Below are 18,980 nucleotides of genomic sequence, written 5' to 3' on the forward strand. Positions count from 1 at the left end.
GGACATCAATATGACGTCAGAAAACTGTTGGACACAAACACCAAATTTTGGTTTTAATTCAAATCAAGTTGATGATATTTTATATCTCCAGTGATGTAAGAATTTCTCGTTGTGTGGACGTTAACATTATAACATTTTGGACACATTAGGTTTGTTCTCCATACCTCACAACTGAATGTCGTTATTCTAAATCAAGATGACGTTGGCCTCAGACGTTTGGAAGACATTGGATTTTGGTTACTTACTAATCAATGTCATCCGTCTTGAGTATTTTATGTCAAATATAATTAGATATTGTCCTGACAATATGTAGATTTGAGCAAAATTCAATGGAAGCATGATGATTGGTTGACCTGTTTCTTCACATACAAAAAGCCTCAAAACTGATCTTGGTGAGGGCTATTTTTCGGTGGTAGCACCATTGACTGTCTGTTGGGTTGCAGCAAATCAGACGATGTGTTCAATTCTGTCTTTAGTGTGCATATTGGTGAACAGTGTGTGTCTGATAGTGCACACTGTATAGATAAGTGCCAGACTGAAAAAGCATTCAGCTACTTCCACTCAGGTCTGAGGACAAAATGATTTAGTCCTTTTGTTGGACGATTAGTTTCAGCTTCACGCCGTCATCCATCTCATCTATCTCTCATTCCTGCTGTAGCTTCAGTGTTACTCATCCATCCACTGCTCCACGTCTCTCTGTTCCACCAGCTTTTGTCTGTCTAGCTGTCCGCCCATCCATCCATCTCTGTTCTGCAAGTCAGAGGCCCTGGAGTAGGCTGGATTTTCAAAATAAAAGCCCCCAAAAGGTAACAAGCGCTTATGGCAGGCTTTATGAGCACTCCTGGCTTTCAAATGGGAATCTCAATTCCTCTTATTGACTTAACCCTCTCAAGTACATAGCAGTGCTTATAGAGTGCAAACTTCAGCTGACGGTTCAACCTTATTCCAACTGAAACACTTAAATGATACCTCAACTCTAAAATAATTACACCTCAAGTGTGGACTTAAGTCGCAAATTTGATGAGTTTAGACTCAACTTGACAAAATCAAGCACGATTTGCAACTGGACTTGGACTTCAACATCAATGACCAATTGTGTTGCAGGAGAGAACCATGACGAACTATCGTTGCGTTACTGAGCCGCAGTGGGAAAAATGATACCAAAGACGAACTATGCTGTGGTAAACAAACAACAGACTGCATTATGCCATGTGTACAAGTCAAAAATTGGAGACGCAACAACTTCCAACTTTGCTCATCATTTGGTGTGGCAAAAAAAACCCAACCAAAAACAGGAAGTTGAGGTTAATATTGACATAGTTAGTTATTACTGTTATTAAAATGGCATTGCATTTGGCGAAGAGTGCTCAATGACTTGGTTAGGACTCGAAACTTAAACTTGGGACTTGAGTGCAAAGACCTGGGACTTACTTGTGACTTGCAAAACACTCACACTCTATTTCCTCCCCTTTATCCCCTATCTATTTAAACTCTTCATACAAAGTTAGTCCAGCAGTGCAGCTCGGAGCCATTTATCAAGCAACACTATTCAGCTCCCAGCAATACATGAAGCAACAGCCTCCGGATCTTCAAGCAGTGCAGTCTCACTCCACGCAATACTGCATCTCAGCACCAGTTTTTCAGCAGCCAGCAATCCCACTTCAATTTCTTCAGAAATCACATTCTCGAGTGAGCTACAGTATGTTATTTTTTTTTGGCAAAACTGAGCAAATAGCTGGAGGACGGTACTAAAGAAAAGACTCTGTTATGAACGTAAAGAGTTCATCCTCTGAGGAGGTGGCTTATGCTGAGTAAATAGTGAACTGCCCTTTAGATTCGATTTTAATGATATTTTGGATTGGTGGTGGTGCTAGGGGTGTGATCATGTTGTTATTAACATAATGAGACTTTGTGGGGACCACAAACATAAACCAGTGTTGGTCTGCATTACTTAAAACGTTGGACTTGGGTAGGGAGAATCCATTTCATCATCCGTTAAGTAAGCCAACAAGCCAGTCAACATGCCTGTAATGTTTTGCAGCTCCAATTAAAAGTGTTAATGTTGTTTGTTGCTCTCAAAGAAAGGACAATTGTACATTGTAAACGCCTCGTTGACACCCATTCTGATCCAAATACTTGCATGGTTGTTAGCTGTTCTTCAATATCATGTACAGTGAGAAGTTTATTGTTCAACTGCCAATCAGAAAATGTCGATACGCCATGCGGAGGATTAATCAAAGAAAAGATATCTTCTTTAAAAATTCTATATTTTCACCAATTTTTAAGGAGATCTTGTATATTTAAATACATTTTTTTTCCTTTTGAAATAATGCAAACTGAGAATATATAAGGACCCAACAGCAAAGTTAAATCAAAGTGAATGTAATAAAGACCAATGCATTTTACTGTACTAGTTTTGATATACATGCATACTGAAGTTCTCCTCTGCAGGTTGCGGTGTTCGACTGGAGCCAAAGTTTTTCTTTACAGTTTTCATTCCAGAAAAACACAGTTCCTGTTTGTTCACTATGGAAGTCTAATGTTTGAGAATGCTCTGTATTGTGCTGTTGCTGTCCGTGACAATTATACTCTGTGTGACTGTTGTAAATATGTCAAATATTGTGTATTTTCTGTGTATGATTTTGTGTGTACATGTGTAAATACATTTATCTCCCTTGTACAATTGGTCCTATTTGTCTATGTGTCGTGGTGATATTGCATAAATCCACATGTCACATCTGTGATGTTTGATATTTCATTTTTATGTGTGGCAAGAATTTTTTTGTAAAGTGAAATAAAAGATTGCAGATGATGGAAAGAGGCTGGATTATTTTAAAGATAATGTAGGTCAACAAGATCACTTACATTTCAGACGGGGACTTGGTTTTATATTTTGTTTTTGATAATTCTAAAGCCGCACAGAGTGAAAGTTCACTCTTACTATATTTTAATCATTACAAAAGCATTTATTATCTAACATAAAAAAAAGCAACAAAAGAGCACTTGCTGTACATTTCGATGCTTTTATAATTTTTATGATTTACAAGTTATAATAATATTGTCAGTAATAAACTACATGTTTACTTGACATCATTCTGAAACTGTCTGCAAATAATTTGAAAAAACGTAAGAAAACCGATAAGCACATTTCCAAACCCCTAATTTAACTTTGAGGAAAGCAAGTCTAAAACAACCTCTAAAAAAAGAGACAGCTCAAGTGTTTAAAATAACATTTTTCAGATTGTTGTAGATAGTTAAAAATAAATTATGTCATGTCACAATACAGCAGCTGTTCGACTTCAAAGGTCCGGTGTGTAAGATTTCGGGGCCTCTAGTGGTGAGGTTGCAGAACTGAAACTCCGTTTGTAGATATAAACGGCTTATTCTAAAGTTAAAAAACAAAACAAAACAATTCTTACTTCCAGGTGATGATTAACTAATTAAAACACAGTTGATAATATTTGATTCCATTTCTGCCAAAAGAAACCCCCCGAATCCTACACGCTGGACCCTTAAAAAAATATTTAAAAAAATCTTTTAATAATCCAAATAAAAAACAGTAGGATTAAAGAAAGTAAAGACAGGAACAAGGAAGAAAAAGACCTAAAATGTGTCATTATAAACATTACATCAAGCAGAGTTACGATACAAAACTTCAAGTATTTCCCCTCAGTTATATCCTGAGTTGTTTTCGACAGGATAAAAAATAAAAACATTCGCAATTACAAAAAGAGAGCAGCAAATATGAGCTTAAAGATACACATTTTCTCAGTTTACTATTGATGGTTTGAAACTCAGCACATTTCAGTTTTATATCATCAAGAGCAAGGTGAAGGAAGTGTATCTTTAAGGCACTGTAAAAAATAATAAAACAAGACAGCATTGATTTAAAACTGTAAGTCTGGAAAAAATGCTAACACATGTTTAAATGATTGTTGTGCAAATGTGACAAACAAGTTAAAAACACTTACTGCTATCCTTGGTGCTGCATGCTTTTGTTAGTGAGGCCAACCAATTTCAAGACATAAATGTACAAAAACTGCAGCGGAATGTTTTAGTGATTGTAAAATCAAAACTTTGCCAAAATAATGAAAGAGAAAAAAAAGCCTGAGGGTGTTGTTAGCGTCAATCTTAAAAAAAAAAACAAAAAAAAAAACAACAAAAGGTATTGATTACTTTTCCTGAGGATAGTTGATGTTTTACATTTCAATTGCCTTGGATTCACTGCCATGTTTGAAATTTGTATGTCAAATAAGAGAAACTGGAGCAACCAGAAGCCATACTTGGAGTCAATAATCATAATTTGGAAACTGCTAATGTGGCACGTCTGAAGCAAGGCACTTAACAACCAGCGGCTCAAACTTCTTGGAAGCAAATACACGGTCACTTTTCATATTAATCGGGTGTAGGAAAAGTGTAAAAATGATGTCTATGAGACATTCGGTGGGAAATTAAAAAATTAAAATAGTGTTTAGTCTGTGGAAACACAAGAGTGTGGCGGTGGAAAGGTTATAGATGTACACTCTTACCTGTGGTTCGTTATTATCCTGAAGCACTTTCAGACAGAATTTTAAGAGCAGGTTCAGAGTTCATGAAAGAGTACCATCTAGCTGCCCACAAAACCTGCAAATCAATCATTTGCTTTATATCATAAGATGACCTTTGGACACTTGAAATCCAGTTGAAATAGCAAAATTATGCCGGTAAAATATTATTGTCCTTATCATTCTTAAAACTACTTTTTTTTGGCATGTCTGTGTTTTTGTGATCCACCTTCTGATTCTGCAGTGAAGCTCAACTCTTGCTATAGCTTGTCTGTCACGGTTCGGGCAGCCTCCTGCTGGTCTTTTGGTGAGTACAGAGCGTTGAACTGGGCCTGGTTCTCACTTATCACCTTCTTTGCGTGGGAGCTGATCATAGACCTCAGACAGATCAACCTGACCAGCCCCGTCTGGCCCCCGGCTGCTAACCAGGTATGGCAGCACATGTTTGGGTTGAAACGCACCTGAGGAGAGGAGGAAGGTAATTAAAAGCGTTTCTTATCTGTGCTCACATAAGAAACCTTAAACACACACAAACACAAACACAAACACAAACACAAACACACACACACACACACACACACACACAAATGAACAGGTACAAACCAGCTCTTAAATTTTGGTTTTGTCATTGTCAAGCTGCAGGAAGTTGTGAAAACATCTAGTTGTTTATGTCTCCGATGCACTCAACCAGTGACTTTGAAAGAAATTCCAATTTCTTTCAACCTGTTTCTAATTTTCATGATTATCAGGCTAACTTCCCATCTGCCACCTCTGTAATAGAGATTCTGGAAAACAACCACAACAAAAGTAGATAAGGTCATCAGAATGAGGAAAATTCAATTTGACATACGGAAATTCAAAAACTTTTCTATAAGTTGCTCTGCTTGCTTTAATGGACACGGTTTTGAACATTCATATTTCTTATGTCTCACACTTATCAACAGCCAGAATGGACACAGTTATATAATAGAATAAAACACAGGTTGAAAAATGCCTAAATTTTTAAGTTTCATTGCGTTCAGCTCGTTAAGCCACCACACAAAATGCGGTGTCAGTGGCTTATCCAGTCAGATTAAAAAATTCTAAAGGACACAATACATACCTGGAATTTATGGCAAAAAATACTGGGCTTGAGTGTCAAGGAAAAGGAGAGGTATAACTTTAGATCATCAGTGTAATTAGTTTGGCCACTGAGCCAACATATCCAAGCTGAATAGCAATGGACCGAGTATTGATCCCTGTGGGACTCCATGTATCAAATCAACCTTGCTAGACTCTTATTTAAGCAATATCACACAAGAGGGAATGTTGTTGTACTGAATATCAGCACAGTCATGGAGCTGTTATCACAGCTGTGCTGATATTCAGTTATATATTCAGATATCCATCTAAACCATCAGTTTTGACTCTGCCCTGCCTGTATTTTCTTTTTTTCCTCTTATTTTCTGTGTTCAGAACATTTATGCGCACGTACCCTCACAGCACTCAGGTGAGGCTGGGGCTTTATTAAAAGGCAGGTGCCAGACTATAAGCAGCCGGCATCTAAGAGCAAAAAATGCAAATATAGTGTGGGGAAATGCCAAAAAAACAGTGAATAAAGTTCAGCTTTTACTTTCACTTTTGCTGGGGGTGTGATTACCACCAGTAACCAACAATCCTGCATAGTATACCTTTGACAGTAATAAGCGACTTTAATATTAATTTGTTTATTTAATCAATAATTAGTCTATAGCAACACAAATTCTACAACTGGACTAGGGTTGAATTGTTGACGAGCAACACAAACATTCCTGCACAACAGCTTGTTACTTTGTGTAGGTCTACACTTTAGCGTAGGCCAGCTACTTTGCATCATGTACATTGATGTGTACGTTAACATTCATTGCTCAACCAGTGAAATAATCCATCGATTGTTGCTTCAGTGGCATAGGCCTACATTGGATGCTGATGAGTTAACAGCTGACTCCATATGTTGCAGCATCAGCTAATTCTGTATGAGCTGCCCCAGAGCAGGGCCACTGCTGGCCACATGGGGCCCTGAGCGTAATAGCTTTGTACTGTTTTTGTTGTTTTACTTAATGACCCTGAGGCAAAATTCATTTTATTATTTTGAGTAATTATGTATATCACATTGCCTATAATGGTCTAATGGTGGCTATTGTAGTTGTGCTTCACCTTAAAATTAAATAGTTCATCATCATGATTATGACTGATGATCATTAGCTGTTTTGGTGCCCTTTTCAGCACTTGCTGTCCTATGTATGTAGCAGCAGCAATGACCTGAAGGTTTGTATTAAAGTACACAGACTTCTTTTCTTCCCCTTGTCCTTTTCTTAACCGTCAAGAATTCAACTAAAATGTCATTTTTGGAAATAAGTTTGCTACAACGACACTTAGACTAATTGATGATTAACGTAATTGAAGGTTTAAAACACTTGTAGAGTGAAGCGATACACGCATAGTTTAAAGTCTCTGTGATGTAATTGTGCTGTACACCACCACTCACGTAATGCCTCTTATCCAATCAAATTACTTTATCACAACTAACTGTTTTATTATTAAGTATTTTTACAGGTTTTACTTCTGCTTGATACATTATTATAAAAAAAAACAACTTTTATTCAAGTTGTTATTTTGTCCACTCTTTCATCCTGAATGACTCAGCTGTAGCTTTCAGTGAGTCAATATTACAGCCACCTCCTTTCTTTCTTTCTTTCTTTCTTTCTTGATGCTCATCAATCCCTTTCTCCATCACTATAAATCCTCCTGGTGTGCCTCCTCTTTTATTTTTTCTCTTCCTCTTCTCCAGTCAGTCTCTTCCTCCTTCTAATCCATTTATCCCCTTTAGACAAAAAGCCAGCCAGAAACCCAGTGGCGTTTTGTTTTTGAGATTGTCCCATGAAGTGCCCGTCCATCATCTCATCCCAGAGGGCACGGTGACACCCTCCACTCTGGCCCTCTTAAAATTAAACACATCAAATCCTCAAATGGCTGCTTTCCATCTCCCCCTCCCTCTGTCCACCGAGGGTGACATTTTTCTCATTTTACACATCATTACATTCAGCCCGTCTTTATAGCTGCCCATCAAAGGACGAGAAAGAGGAGGAAGACTCTCCACTACCATCTCTCCCCTGCTTTCTTTTGTTTTGGTGTTTATCTTTCTCTTCCCTCCTTCACGTTGTGTTGCAGCAGGAGTCTGATACCTGCACTGTGTGTGTAAATACCTTGTGTAGTGCAGCTAATGGCTTCTCGTCCAAGTTCAGCCTCCTCTTCATCTCTGTGTCTTTCATGCGTTTCCATATAGCTCGCTTCTCGCCTCCTGCAAAAGTCCGCTGGATGTTGGAAGAGACGATTATGACAATGTCACATGTGCAGTATAAGAAATGTAACAGCAACTTCTTTAATTCATCACTAATAACTGAAGAATTAACCATCAGAAATAAAAGCTCTTTGAAATCTTCTTGTTTTCTACATTGTTAACCCACTGGAACAAATGATATGCACTTTGTTTATTTATGATTTGACTAACTGAGTTTGATATAACTTAATGTTGATTGATGCTGTACGTTTATTTTGCCACCTGCCATTCATTGCTTCATGTGCACTTGCATCATGGGTTTTAACATTTCTTTTTAATGCTATTTATGTATGATCATTATGTTTTATCGATAAGATCTCTTGCGTATCGTGTCACATGGATGCCAGACAATGAGAAACTCCACCATCAATTAACAAAATTTAAAAAAAAAAAGAAAAGCAGAACGGTTTACAGGCAACAGCTTGTGGCAATTTTACTTAAAGGGATAGTTCGGGTTTCCTTTAAGTCTTAAGTCTTTCTGTAAGTTTAAGGCTTTTTGAGATACTAATTTATAGTCAATGTATTACAGACAGGTGGGACTACCACCCCTGAAGCTCTGCATTGCATTGCAGTGGATGGCGGTTGACAGCAAAACTTATTTTAGACACCTAAAAAAAAGAATAAATACCAGTCCAAGTCCATATTTTCAGCATTTTTACTGCTTCAAGACAGGTCTTTCCTTTCATACCGCATTTTCTTATGCAAAAGCCCAAATGGGCTGTGCATTGCTGTTTGTGTTAGACTTTCATTTGGAATTCGAACTTTCCTCTATCAGCCTTAAATGCACCATTTGCTAATTTAAAATCTAAAGCAAGTTTCTGGTAAATTTAAGACAATAAAGACCTTAAATACCTTATTTTAGAACCTTTTAAGTCTTTTTAAGTTGAGGACTTTTTACCCTACAAATAGACATAAAACTTTTCACTTTTAAAGCCTTGTTAAGATGGTCTTTTGTTTCCTAAAATGTCGTCTTATTTTGGAAAACTAATGACTCAAAGAATGGTTATCAAAGAATAAGTGAACAAAAATACATTACAGTTTTAGCTAACCACTGCAATAGAAATGTTTGGGCCAGAACCAAAAACAAATTAAGGTTAGGTTTGTCACCCAGCCTTAATAAAATCTCTCTTTCTTTCTTATAATTTGGATCTTCATATTTACTTATAGACTTTTTCCCAATTTAATTTCCTTTGTGATAACTTTTTTTTACGTCACTTGAGTGAAGCACTTTGTGAGTTGAGTCTGGAATCTACCCACCATATTGCTGTCTGTATGGTGAAGGAAGTATTTCTTCACAGCCTCTTTGTACTTCTGGAACCGCAGAGGGGGAAATTGATCCTTTCTACCTCTATCTCTTCCGTTTCCATTACTGTTCTCATTCCCCTCTTCAGATCCAACATCCGGCCCCTCTGTCTCTCCTCCTTTCTGCTCTTCAGCAGCGTCTCCCTCCTCCTGCTCTTCTCCTATCTCTTGATTTTCTTTTCTATCATGAGGCACCAGAGACGTGAAGTAGATGGGCTGAGGACACACGGAGAGGGGAACACGTTAATGTAAACAACTGTCGGCTTATCTTCACATCCTGTCAGCAGAGACAGTATTTCAACATCTTTGAAAATTCTTTATTCAAGCCACTGTTTTAATAGTAAAAATGTATGTTTTGGCAGAAGAGTAAACTTACAAAACGTCTGTCTAACGTGCGTTTGATGTACTGAGGATAGGTGCTTATATGAGGTAGCATGGAAAGGATCACTTCACCAAGGCTGTCTGCTGTTATCACAGTGTTCAACCAGTCAGTGTAAGATATGGACTGCAATCAAACAGAAAAAAACACAAAATCAGCATTTTTAGACGATTCTATGTTGTGTTATTTTTTTAAGACAAGTAAAATGTAGAATCCTTTTATCGTGACTCGGTCAAACCTACCACCTAGCTGTTCAAATACCTGCTCAGTTATGTATCAATTACCTTACTGTCGATTGTAATGATCACTCCATGACACAAGCCCAAAACCATCCTCGCCAACAGGAAACACAATTCAAGGACTTTCTCAAGAGCAAAGCTAATCTACCTTGTGCTCCATGGCTGATTTAGGTGATGCCAATGACTGAAGTATGGAAGATTACAACACACTCACCCAAAGAGAGGCTGTCCTGGGAATGGCGAAGATTGCACGCATGTAATGGTCAAAGTAATGGACTCCTTGTGAACCATGCCTAAATAAAACAATAAACCCAATGTAATTAAATAAGAAAGAAAGGAGAGAAATGTTAAGACATTCAAATCTTAGTGTGACCCTAGAGTATATTCTTTCCATGCACTTAAAGGAGAAGCCCAAATATTTTCAAGATCAAAATCAATTTATTAGTCATGATTTACCATAGGTAATATCAGATACTTTATGGTTATTTATAGGGCTGTCACCGTTAATGTGTTAATCCTGATGTGATTAAGGTCTTTACATAATACCTTTTTAAAAAAATTTATCATGTCAATTGCTGGCTGGCATTCCTGTCTTTAAGAGGCGGTACTGGGCTGAGTTTAAAAGCTACAGTGATGATACTGGTGTCATGTGAAACTAGAACATATAAGGAATCCAGTGGTGTGCCATGCTAGCTAGGGAAGAGGCTAAATAATGCTCTAAAGTTTGGCTAAACGTTAATGATGGAAAAATGGCATGGTCATTTCACAGGGGTTCCTTAACCTTTGACCTCAAGATATCCCAATGAAGTTGGGTTCTCTGGGTACCCATGATTCTCCCCTTTGCAGATATGCCCACGTTATGCTAGTCTCATGCACTTTTTTCTGTCATTTGATTCCTGATCAAGACAGTCTGCTAAGAATCGCTTTACCTTGTCAATATGGACTTCATAATTGTTTGGAAATACAAAATAATGGAACTGAAAACATATGATTAGAGAAGTGATTAACAATTAAAATTCAGCAATAAAAAATAAATTGTTTTTGACAGCCCCAGTTATTAACAGACGCTGTGTTAAACAGAGAAGCTGTCTTACGCAGCGTAGGCGTTCTCCTGAGCCAACACGAGGCCAGGTGCATTCAATGGCCAGTAGATCTCGTTGGTCAGATAGCGTTTCTGAACAGTGACGGGATGATAGAGTCTCCTCAGATCCCACGTCTTTATGTAGCGGTCTTCTCCCGCTGTCACCAACAGGTACCTGAGTAAGAAACAGAAAAAAAGCTCATTTTCAATTACCATTTTTAATTTAAATACATGTGCACGGTGAAGAGTAATCTGTAAAAATGTAAAAAAATAGCTGAATATCAAAACCCAGCTGAGGCAGATAACAATATTTGTATTTGAGAGTTTGCGATTAATCTTTCTTAAAAAACTTGTGACCAAGAAACAAACTGGGCAGGACATTTCACAGTTTGAAACAACTGCCTTTACTCTTCGTCAGAAGAGACTATAAAAATGGTAAGAACGTGTCAGACATATTTTTAATGTCTTCTTTACTTCAACGTCTTGTCATTTTTTTGGTTGGCGTATGCCAATGATGATGTATCTGGGTTGAGCGAATATCTGCTCTACTGAATATGTAAATTGACTTGCAATGCAGAGCTCGAACACGGACATGGGATGCATCATTCCCCTTACATTGATCATATCTGACAGTGGTATCTGCCATAAAACAAATGAAAACAGAGCAATCAATATGAGCAGATTTCATTGTGACAAAAAACAGCGGTGTCTGAATGTTGAGAGAAAAGATGACAAACTGTTCAGGTGACAAAAAAAGAAAAGAAAAAGTAGAAATGAGAGATAGAGAGAGAGAGAGAGAGAGAGAGAGAGAGAGAGAGAGAGAGAGAGAGAGAGAGAGAGAGAGAGAGAGAGAGAAGTGGTTTTATCTCTTTCAACATGGCTGTGTAATTAAAAAGCAGTGATCCAGACAAGATATGTGTCCTCTGGAGTCTTTGCCAGGAGGGCGACTCTCTCTGGAGGATTAATCGTCTTATTCACTTACGTGGTTCAACTTTAGTTTAATACCTTTTTACATCTGCCTCAACAGAAAATCATCTGAAATATGTGAAGCTCAAACACAGTAAATGAGAAATATTTGACTGAAGAACACGGCTACTCGGAAAATCAGTCTCAGATATGACCAGAGGTGAACAATGCTGCAGTGAAATGAATAGCATGATTGGCTACCTTCAGAGTTATTGTGAATACAAAGCTCCTGTATATCTGCAGGTGTTTCGGTCAGGATTGTTTAGGAGGGGGTCAAACAGGTCCATTCTGTACTTATGCCAAAAGTGCAATTTTCCCATTTGAGTTGGTACCTTTTAATTTTATTTTATCTTACTGTTTTTGCACTTTGTTTTTTTAAATCATACTTCGCACCTTGTTTTTTATTATCTAATATTTTAATATTTTAGTACTTTTATATTTGGATTATTTTTTTTACTATTGTATTGTTTTATTCACTGCTTATATTTTTTGTTGTACCTCATAGCTGCTGTAACATTGTGAATTTCCCCACTGTGGGACTAATAAAGGATTATCTTATCTTATCTTTGTACTTTTTTTGTGGATCACTGGTTCATCCAATAAGGGCAATAAATAAAAGTGTAAAAGCTGTACACCCAGTGAATGCTACATGATAATATCAATTGCTAAACTGCTGTAATTGCATGACTAAGAATTTAATTCATGTAATTCAAAAATCATCAGGATGATAGCGTGAAAAAGTGTCCCCTTTCATGAGGACTTCATACTGGACTTCAAATATTTAATCAGAATTTTACTCTAAGTCAATTTCAAAGTTTATCTGTCTCTAGAAAACCAGACAAAATTAAATGCAGTTTAGTGTTAGCACCTGCATTATTGGGACAGGAAACCTGTAGTGTAGTTTTCCAGTCTTGTTAACAATGAAAAAGTGCTGATAAGTCACGTTCAAAACGAACATGTGAGATATGATCTAAACTGCCTCCCATTTGGATGCTAAGTTAATGTTGGCTAGCATTAGGCATTTTCGACCAGAGAAACATTTTCATATTTCCAAGAACCCCCCAGTTGTAACATTTGCACCTCAAGAACTGCAAATAATCGTACCTCCAAGAATGCCATTTTGAGGTTTTTAGGCTTCTATTTCAGAGTAGGTACTCTTTGAAAAAAAAAACTATGAACAATGAGTAATCTCAGTGTAAGGTTGTTAGTCCAAACACAAGCCAATGCAGCACTGATGACCGCCATTTTCAAAAACCCATGAGCCATTTAAACAGACAACACAAAACACAAACAACAGCTCACAAAAAAAGGAAGAAAACATGGACAAATGGACTGACAGTGGAGTCAGAACATATTGTGGTGGTAGAAATAGATCAGGTTTTTGATTCATCATAATGAAAGCGACCTTGCTATACCAACCGCCGGCAGGCTGACAGTACATCTGTTGGCAGTGCGGATGTAAACAGAAAAAAAATCTTGAAGGTGTGCAATCCTAGAGGAAGCTTTGCAACTATAATACTATAAAAACATAGAAAATCTTTTATTTATTAATTTCTATTTTTATGTTTTGAAAGTTATACTAAAATATTTTTTCAGTATTTTGTCATTGTGGTAAGAATGTCTCTATCGCAAAAATACCCAGATATATTGTGATACTATTTAGAGGCATATTGCCCACCCCTACCATGATGAACAGTAAAAACAATGAATCCTCACTAACTTTTTACTGCACAATTTAAAAGACAAAAGATTGATTTTTGTAGTTTGACTAACTCCCCCCCTCAAAATAGTGATGGAGCTGATAAATTTTAAAAATGAAAGACCTGCTGCCAGCATTGATCCTGCCCTCAATTTTATGGAGGACAGGTGGGGACAGAGAAGTTAATGACAAAACATTTTATGTTTTAAAGATGGGTCATTGTTGCAATGGGGTGCTGTGGCTCAAATTAAACTGATGTAAGAGAGCCTCAGCAAGAGTTTGAAAGCTGATGCTGATAACTCATATTTACAGCTGATGGTCGATATGCATTTTTAGAAAAAGTGTTCTCAAAAATAGTTTTTCAGCATTTTTCCTAGAATTGTAATCTCAGCATTTCTATGAAAAACTGTATTCATGTCAAGGCAGAAAATACTTTGTGAAGACATTTACATGATGTGACACCCAAAGCCATACTATTAATTTTTTTTTAGGTGGGCTGTCAGCACCTTAAGAGATGATACTGCAGATTTTACCTTACTAGGGACTTTACAGATGACCAGTACTGGAGCAGTTTAGGAAAAAAATCCTCAATAGCAGAGTTAGATGACACTCTGACTAGCCAATATCAGATTTTTAATAAATTGCCAATTTTGGTCCGGTGCACTGCTTTAGCCCTTGTGCTGACTTGCGCAGTGCATCAGTGAATCCTTGTAGCAGACACAGGTGATATAAATGACTCCTCCACCAATCTCCTCATCGATACATTCATCAGCTGAGTAATGGAGCACAGAAAACATTTAATAAGGGATGAAACCATCTCTATGAGGGTTTGAGTGAAATGTGTATGACCTTTTATCACATATCAAATACCGGCCAGTCAGTGTTCACCTCTGTGCAGTTATAGTTATACGCATGTTGAATTTAGGAACATAGTACAAGGCTAAATCATATTTAGAATTCAGAAAATGCTCTTGTCATTTAGTAACTACACATCAAAATGGTGAGAAACGATGTGGAGCTCCACATGGTTCCACTCTGGTGCCCTTTCTGTTCAATGCATGCATGCTTCTACAAGCTTAAAAAATACACAACAACAAAGATCCTAAGGACCAATAGGCACACTTAAATGCACATAAATATTCCACTTTTAGTCTGAATTTGACAATATTCAGAACTCGATATGGCCATGTTAACGTCATATTTTGTTCGAATATTCCCAATTGGGCCTAATCCAGAATGTAGCATTTTATGATTAAGACATGTGGGGTATGTCCATATGATCTGGTTTTGTGTCTCAACTGGGGTTTTTCACCGCAGTTTGTGAAAAACGGTATTTTGCCTGTTAACCATCAGCTCTGTGCCATGTCCAGTTTCTGTATAACACAAACCAACTCACTGACAGTTTGCCATGCTGTGGTAGCGATGCAGGCCCATATTTCTGATGGGAAGAAGATACAAACCTACTTCTAAAAACTATGAAAGACTTGGATATCGACAGGTTTTTGGTGCAAATATCACAATGCTGGCCTCCTTAAGAAGGTTAAGTTAATGAAACAGGGCTGCGTCCGCATGGTCAAACAAGTCCATCTCTGGTGGAAAGTCCTAGCCAATGTTGTTAGGGCAGGTTAATCAGGCTCTGCACAAATGCACGTAAACAGGAAAATTAGTGTAATATTAATTTCTATTAGCCATGTCAACAGCTTAGAAATACTGCCCTTTTCAGAATAAGGGCAAAGACTGGCATATTTTGTGCACATAAACAAAGTCACTGTTGTTATGCAAAATATTGTTTATGATTTCTTTATTTAAGAGAAAAAAAATCTCAAAAATAAATTTATCTTAATAGTAATGAGAAATTGAAATGTGCTATAGAACAAAACTTGCTATTCCTGAAAATGGGTGTTATATTTTCCTCTTTCAATACTACTGGGCTATTTTTTCTAAAAGTCTTAAGCCAGATGAATATTACAAACCGTAAGACTGAGCTTTAGAGATATTTAAGGAAGGTCTAACTCAAAGTCATGTGAGCTCAGAGAGGCTGTAGCCTGGAAGTCATTGGGTGTTGATTAGCAGAGATAAATGAGGTCACCTCATCTGAATGGTGCTAGCTTGGATAGTATGTGGCTGCATGCCCGGCCTTGTACTTTACTTTTTGAATTAGTGCCTGAAAAAACTGGAACAAGAGCTTTTCTGCCAAAATTAAGCATAATTTTCTACTGCCAGGATTTACTGCGCTGCCTTTGGCTGCATGTACCAGAGCTGCCTTTAACCAGCCACCTTTTAATTGGCTGTGAATAAAACTGCCAAACCAAAGTAAATGGAGAATAAAATACAAAAAAGATAAACATACAAAGGGAAGTCTAATTTCTTGCTAATTTTTGGGTCATTTCTTCTTTCGTACCTCATTACTTCATTCCCATGTTTTTGAAAGTAATATAGCCAATTTGCTCAGGTTTTAAAGGGTTAACACATAGATATCAAGTTGAAAATTTGGAATGCCACACATCACAAATTCACACTTGACTAATGATGAAAAATGTGACATCATGTAAATGCACTATCAGCACATAGTGAAAACAGGTTGAGTGACTGCATGTCTACCTGGAGGCGGGACAGAAGGCCAGGGCGCGGACGCCGCCGTCATGAGCCAGGAGGCATCGATAGGGCAACAGGCTGAGTGACCTGCTTGACTCTCGCACTCGCAACAGTGCTGACTTAGTGGACAGATTCCACAGACCTACTATACCTGGAGAGAGAGAGAGAGAGAATGCAATACATGAGACAAAAACAGAAAACAAACAAACAAACTCTAGTCTTAAAACTTGCAAAACCAGTACTATTTGTGGGAAAATAATGTTTGTTTCATCTGTGACAATAATAAAGAGGCATACAACTAAACCTGAGGTTATCTGGAGTGTGCATTTGTTTGTTCTTTCAAACACAAAACGAATTCATCAAGTGCATCTCAGAGAAATCAATTCATACCATCATAGAATCCAATAGCGATTACATTGTGTGGTTTTTCAGGCAGCCAATCCATAGACATGATCTGTCCACTCTTTTCATGGCGAGGAGCTTTGAAGGAGCCCAGCTTCAGTGTTAACACTCCTTCTGCCTGCACACGCACACGCGCGCACACACACACACACACACACAAACAAATGTCACTGCAAAAATAATATAAACAGCAGGGTGGAATATTATATTTCCCTGCTGCACAGTGTCACATGCTTTACATTTACTGTATAGCTGGTATTTCATGATATATTGTGTGGATGGGCAGACTTTTGTGAGGGAAATGAAGAAAGGCAAGCATTTTTAACAGGAACCTACCTGGTATATTGGCAACTGTTCACTGGCTTTTCCTGTGGAGAGAAACACTTATTACACATGGGAAGTCTTTATTGGTAATGAGAATTCAAACTAAAAACAGGACGCAATAAGCATAACAATGAGCATAACAATGAGCATAACAATGAGCATAACAATGAGCACTTTTGGGAAAACAAAAAATCTCAATACAAATATGGAAGATTTATGTAGCAATCATTTAAACTATTTTTTTTACCTTCATCAATGCAAACAACAAAAAACTAGATATATTTGCATTGTGGATTTATGTCACCACACACCAGTCAAGTGGCACTCACAGTTTACATCATGTCTGTGAAAACATGAATGTTATGGATGTGCAGGAATGTCCACCTGAGCTGTGAATTAAATGCTTATCTTATTGGCATAAGACATATTAGTGCACCTGCCACACTGCTATTAACACGGGGGTTTTCTGCTGAGAGTAATCCAGTAAGAGCAGTGATGTCACTGCAGCAAAATCATGAGACATTTAAGCAGCAAAACTAAAAACTGTAGTTGTTAGCTTTACAGAGGAAACTGAACTTAACTGTGAGTCCATTAATGAGGAAAGTGTCTGTGGTTAGTTAAGACGTCTGCAATAACAGCAGGACAGTCGGGTCATCTAAACTGCTAAAGTCAGCTGTACAGGTGACATTGTTAAAACCGGTTACAAACAGGCTTGGTCGTAAACAACGCGCCAACGAACTAACAGATTTGGGTCTGCAGCTCTGCTCTGCTCTCTGCTATGTTTGGATTTTAGAGAATGTAATTAATATTTTCTTCATGTATGTATATAACAATGTATTATTTTCTTCCCACACGTAACCTATCCGTGCATACCCGCGCGTCTAATGAACCCACCTTAATGAATATTTTAGAATAATGTGCCCTTCAAGACCAGGCTTTTATTGGTCAATGGCTCAATCACTTCCTGCCGTCTTAAAATAGCAACGTGTCAACAAAGTGCTCGACCACAACTCATTCTAAAACACTCATGGGCACGCACATTTGCTACTTACACAACTTGGGCACTGGCCATGAAAATGACAAATGAGTCGGTCTGAAACGAGCAATGACAGTTGCGCCGCTTACACCTGCTTTGTGATGGGTATAAGATAGGACCAAAAGTGTCAGACAGACCAACGCACCAGCTCTAGAACCCCTCCCCTGATGTGGTTAAAAACTGCTGGATGTTAAGCACCACTTTAAAAGTAATTCTGCTGTACCAGCCTTGACAATCAGTGTTGTGCTTAATGGATGTAAAATCCAATAACAAAAAAAAAGGTGTCAGACTGTTCCCCATCATTAGTTTCCTCTCCTCCTCCAGTTTAGATTACTGAGAGTTCAGATCAATAGTGTCCTCCTCACTCACCACACCCTCCATCAACTCACCTCAGCCTCTGAAAAACACACACTCATACTTTTATACAGGCCTCTTATGTCTTAAATCAAGTTCTAATCTTTCACCTTTCAGTCATCAGACCCTGGATGAACCCGAGCTCGCTGTCAGTGAGAACACTCAACTCTTATTATTTAACACAGCTTCACAACACTGAGCTGAGTCTTAGGCAGGTCTGACACTGCTCTAAACTGCTCTCACATTTTACTTGAGTAACAGCACAAAAGTATTAGCATCAAAATATACTTTAAGGACCAAAATTATTTTATTACTTCATTTAATTGTGTATTTTGCAGCGCCAGCACAAAACAGCCACCGAATAGTGAATACACTACATAAAACAGCACAATAGAACTGCAACTAATGATTATTTTCATCATCGACTATTTATTTTCACAATTCATCGTCCTTGTGAAATGTTACAATTGGGAAAAATGCTCATTTATAATTCTAATTATGCAATTCTGATTATTAAAATTTGTTTTTCCCTTGCATTTTTTCCACATAAACAGTGTCCCCTAGCTTATACTTTTTTTCTATATCGACAAATTTCTTGAAATTTGTAGAACATTTCTTACCAAGTTGCTTGTTTCCCATGTTTTTGAGAGAAATCAAACCAGTTTGCTAAGGGTTCGAATACTAAATACTTGTGAAAGCAG

At 37.6% G+C, this 18,980-nt stretch overlaps 1 protein-coding gene across 2 annotated transcripts in view; it reads right to left on the reverse strand.

Moving 5' to 3' along the window:
* Positions 1-3,009: 3,009 nt before the first annotated feature.
* The window catches only part of gtf3c2 (general transcription factor IIIC, polypeptide 2, beta), a 31,839-nt gene continuing 15,868 nt past the window's right edge, over positions 3,010-18,980 (reverse strand). The window contains exons 13-22 of one of the 2 annotated variants that reach the window (XM_088089204.1): positions 16,902-16,933; positions 16,554-16,683; positions 16,170-16,314; positions 10,917-11,078; positions 10,037-10,115; positions 9,581-9,709; positions 9,160-9,420; positions 7,769-7,876; positions 4,774-5,005; positions 3,010-4,623 (exon numbers count right to left, since the gene is read on the reverse strand). In XM_088089204.1, the coding sequence (XP_087945330.1) occupies positions 4,805-5,005; positions 7,769-7,876; positions 9,160-9,420; positions 9,581-9,709; positions 10,037-10,115; positions 10,917-11,078; positions 16,170-16,314; positions 16,554-16,683; positions 16,902-16,933 (1,247 nt within the window). In that variant the 3' untranslated portion in view covers positions 3,010-4,623; positions 4,774-4,804. Of the gene's footprint in view, positions 5,006-7,768; positions 7,877-9,159; positions 9,421-9,580; positions 9,710-10,036; positions 10,116-10,916; positions 11,079-16,169; positions 16,315-16,553; positions 16,684-16,901; positions 16,934-18,980 lie in introns of both variants that reach the window. The other variant, XM_042503236.2, reaches the window with a different exon arrangement.

The sequence above is a fragment of the Plectropomus leopardus genome, chromosome 16 (genome assembly GCF_026936395.1).
Source record: "Plectropomus leopardus strain MGB_pleo_1.0 chromosome 16, ASM2693639v1, whole genome shotgun sequence".
Classification (NCBI taxonomy): Eukaryota; Metazoa; Chordata; class Actinopteri; order Perciformes; family Serranidae; genus Plectropomus; species Plectropomus leopardus.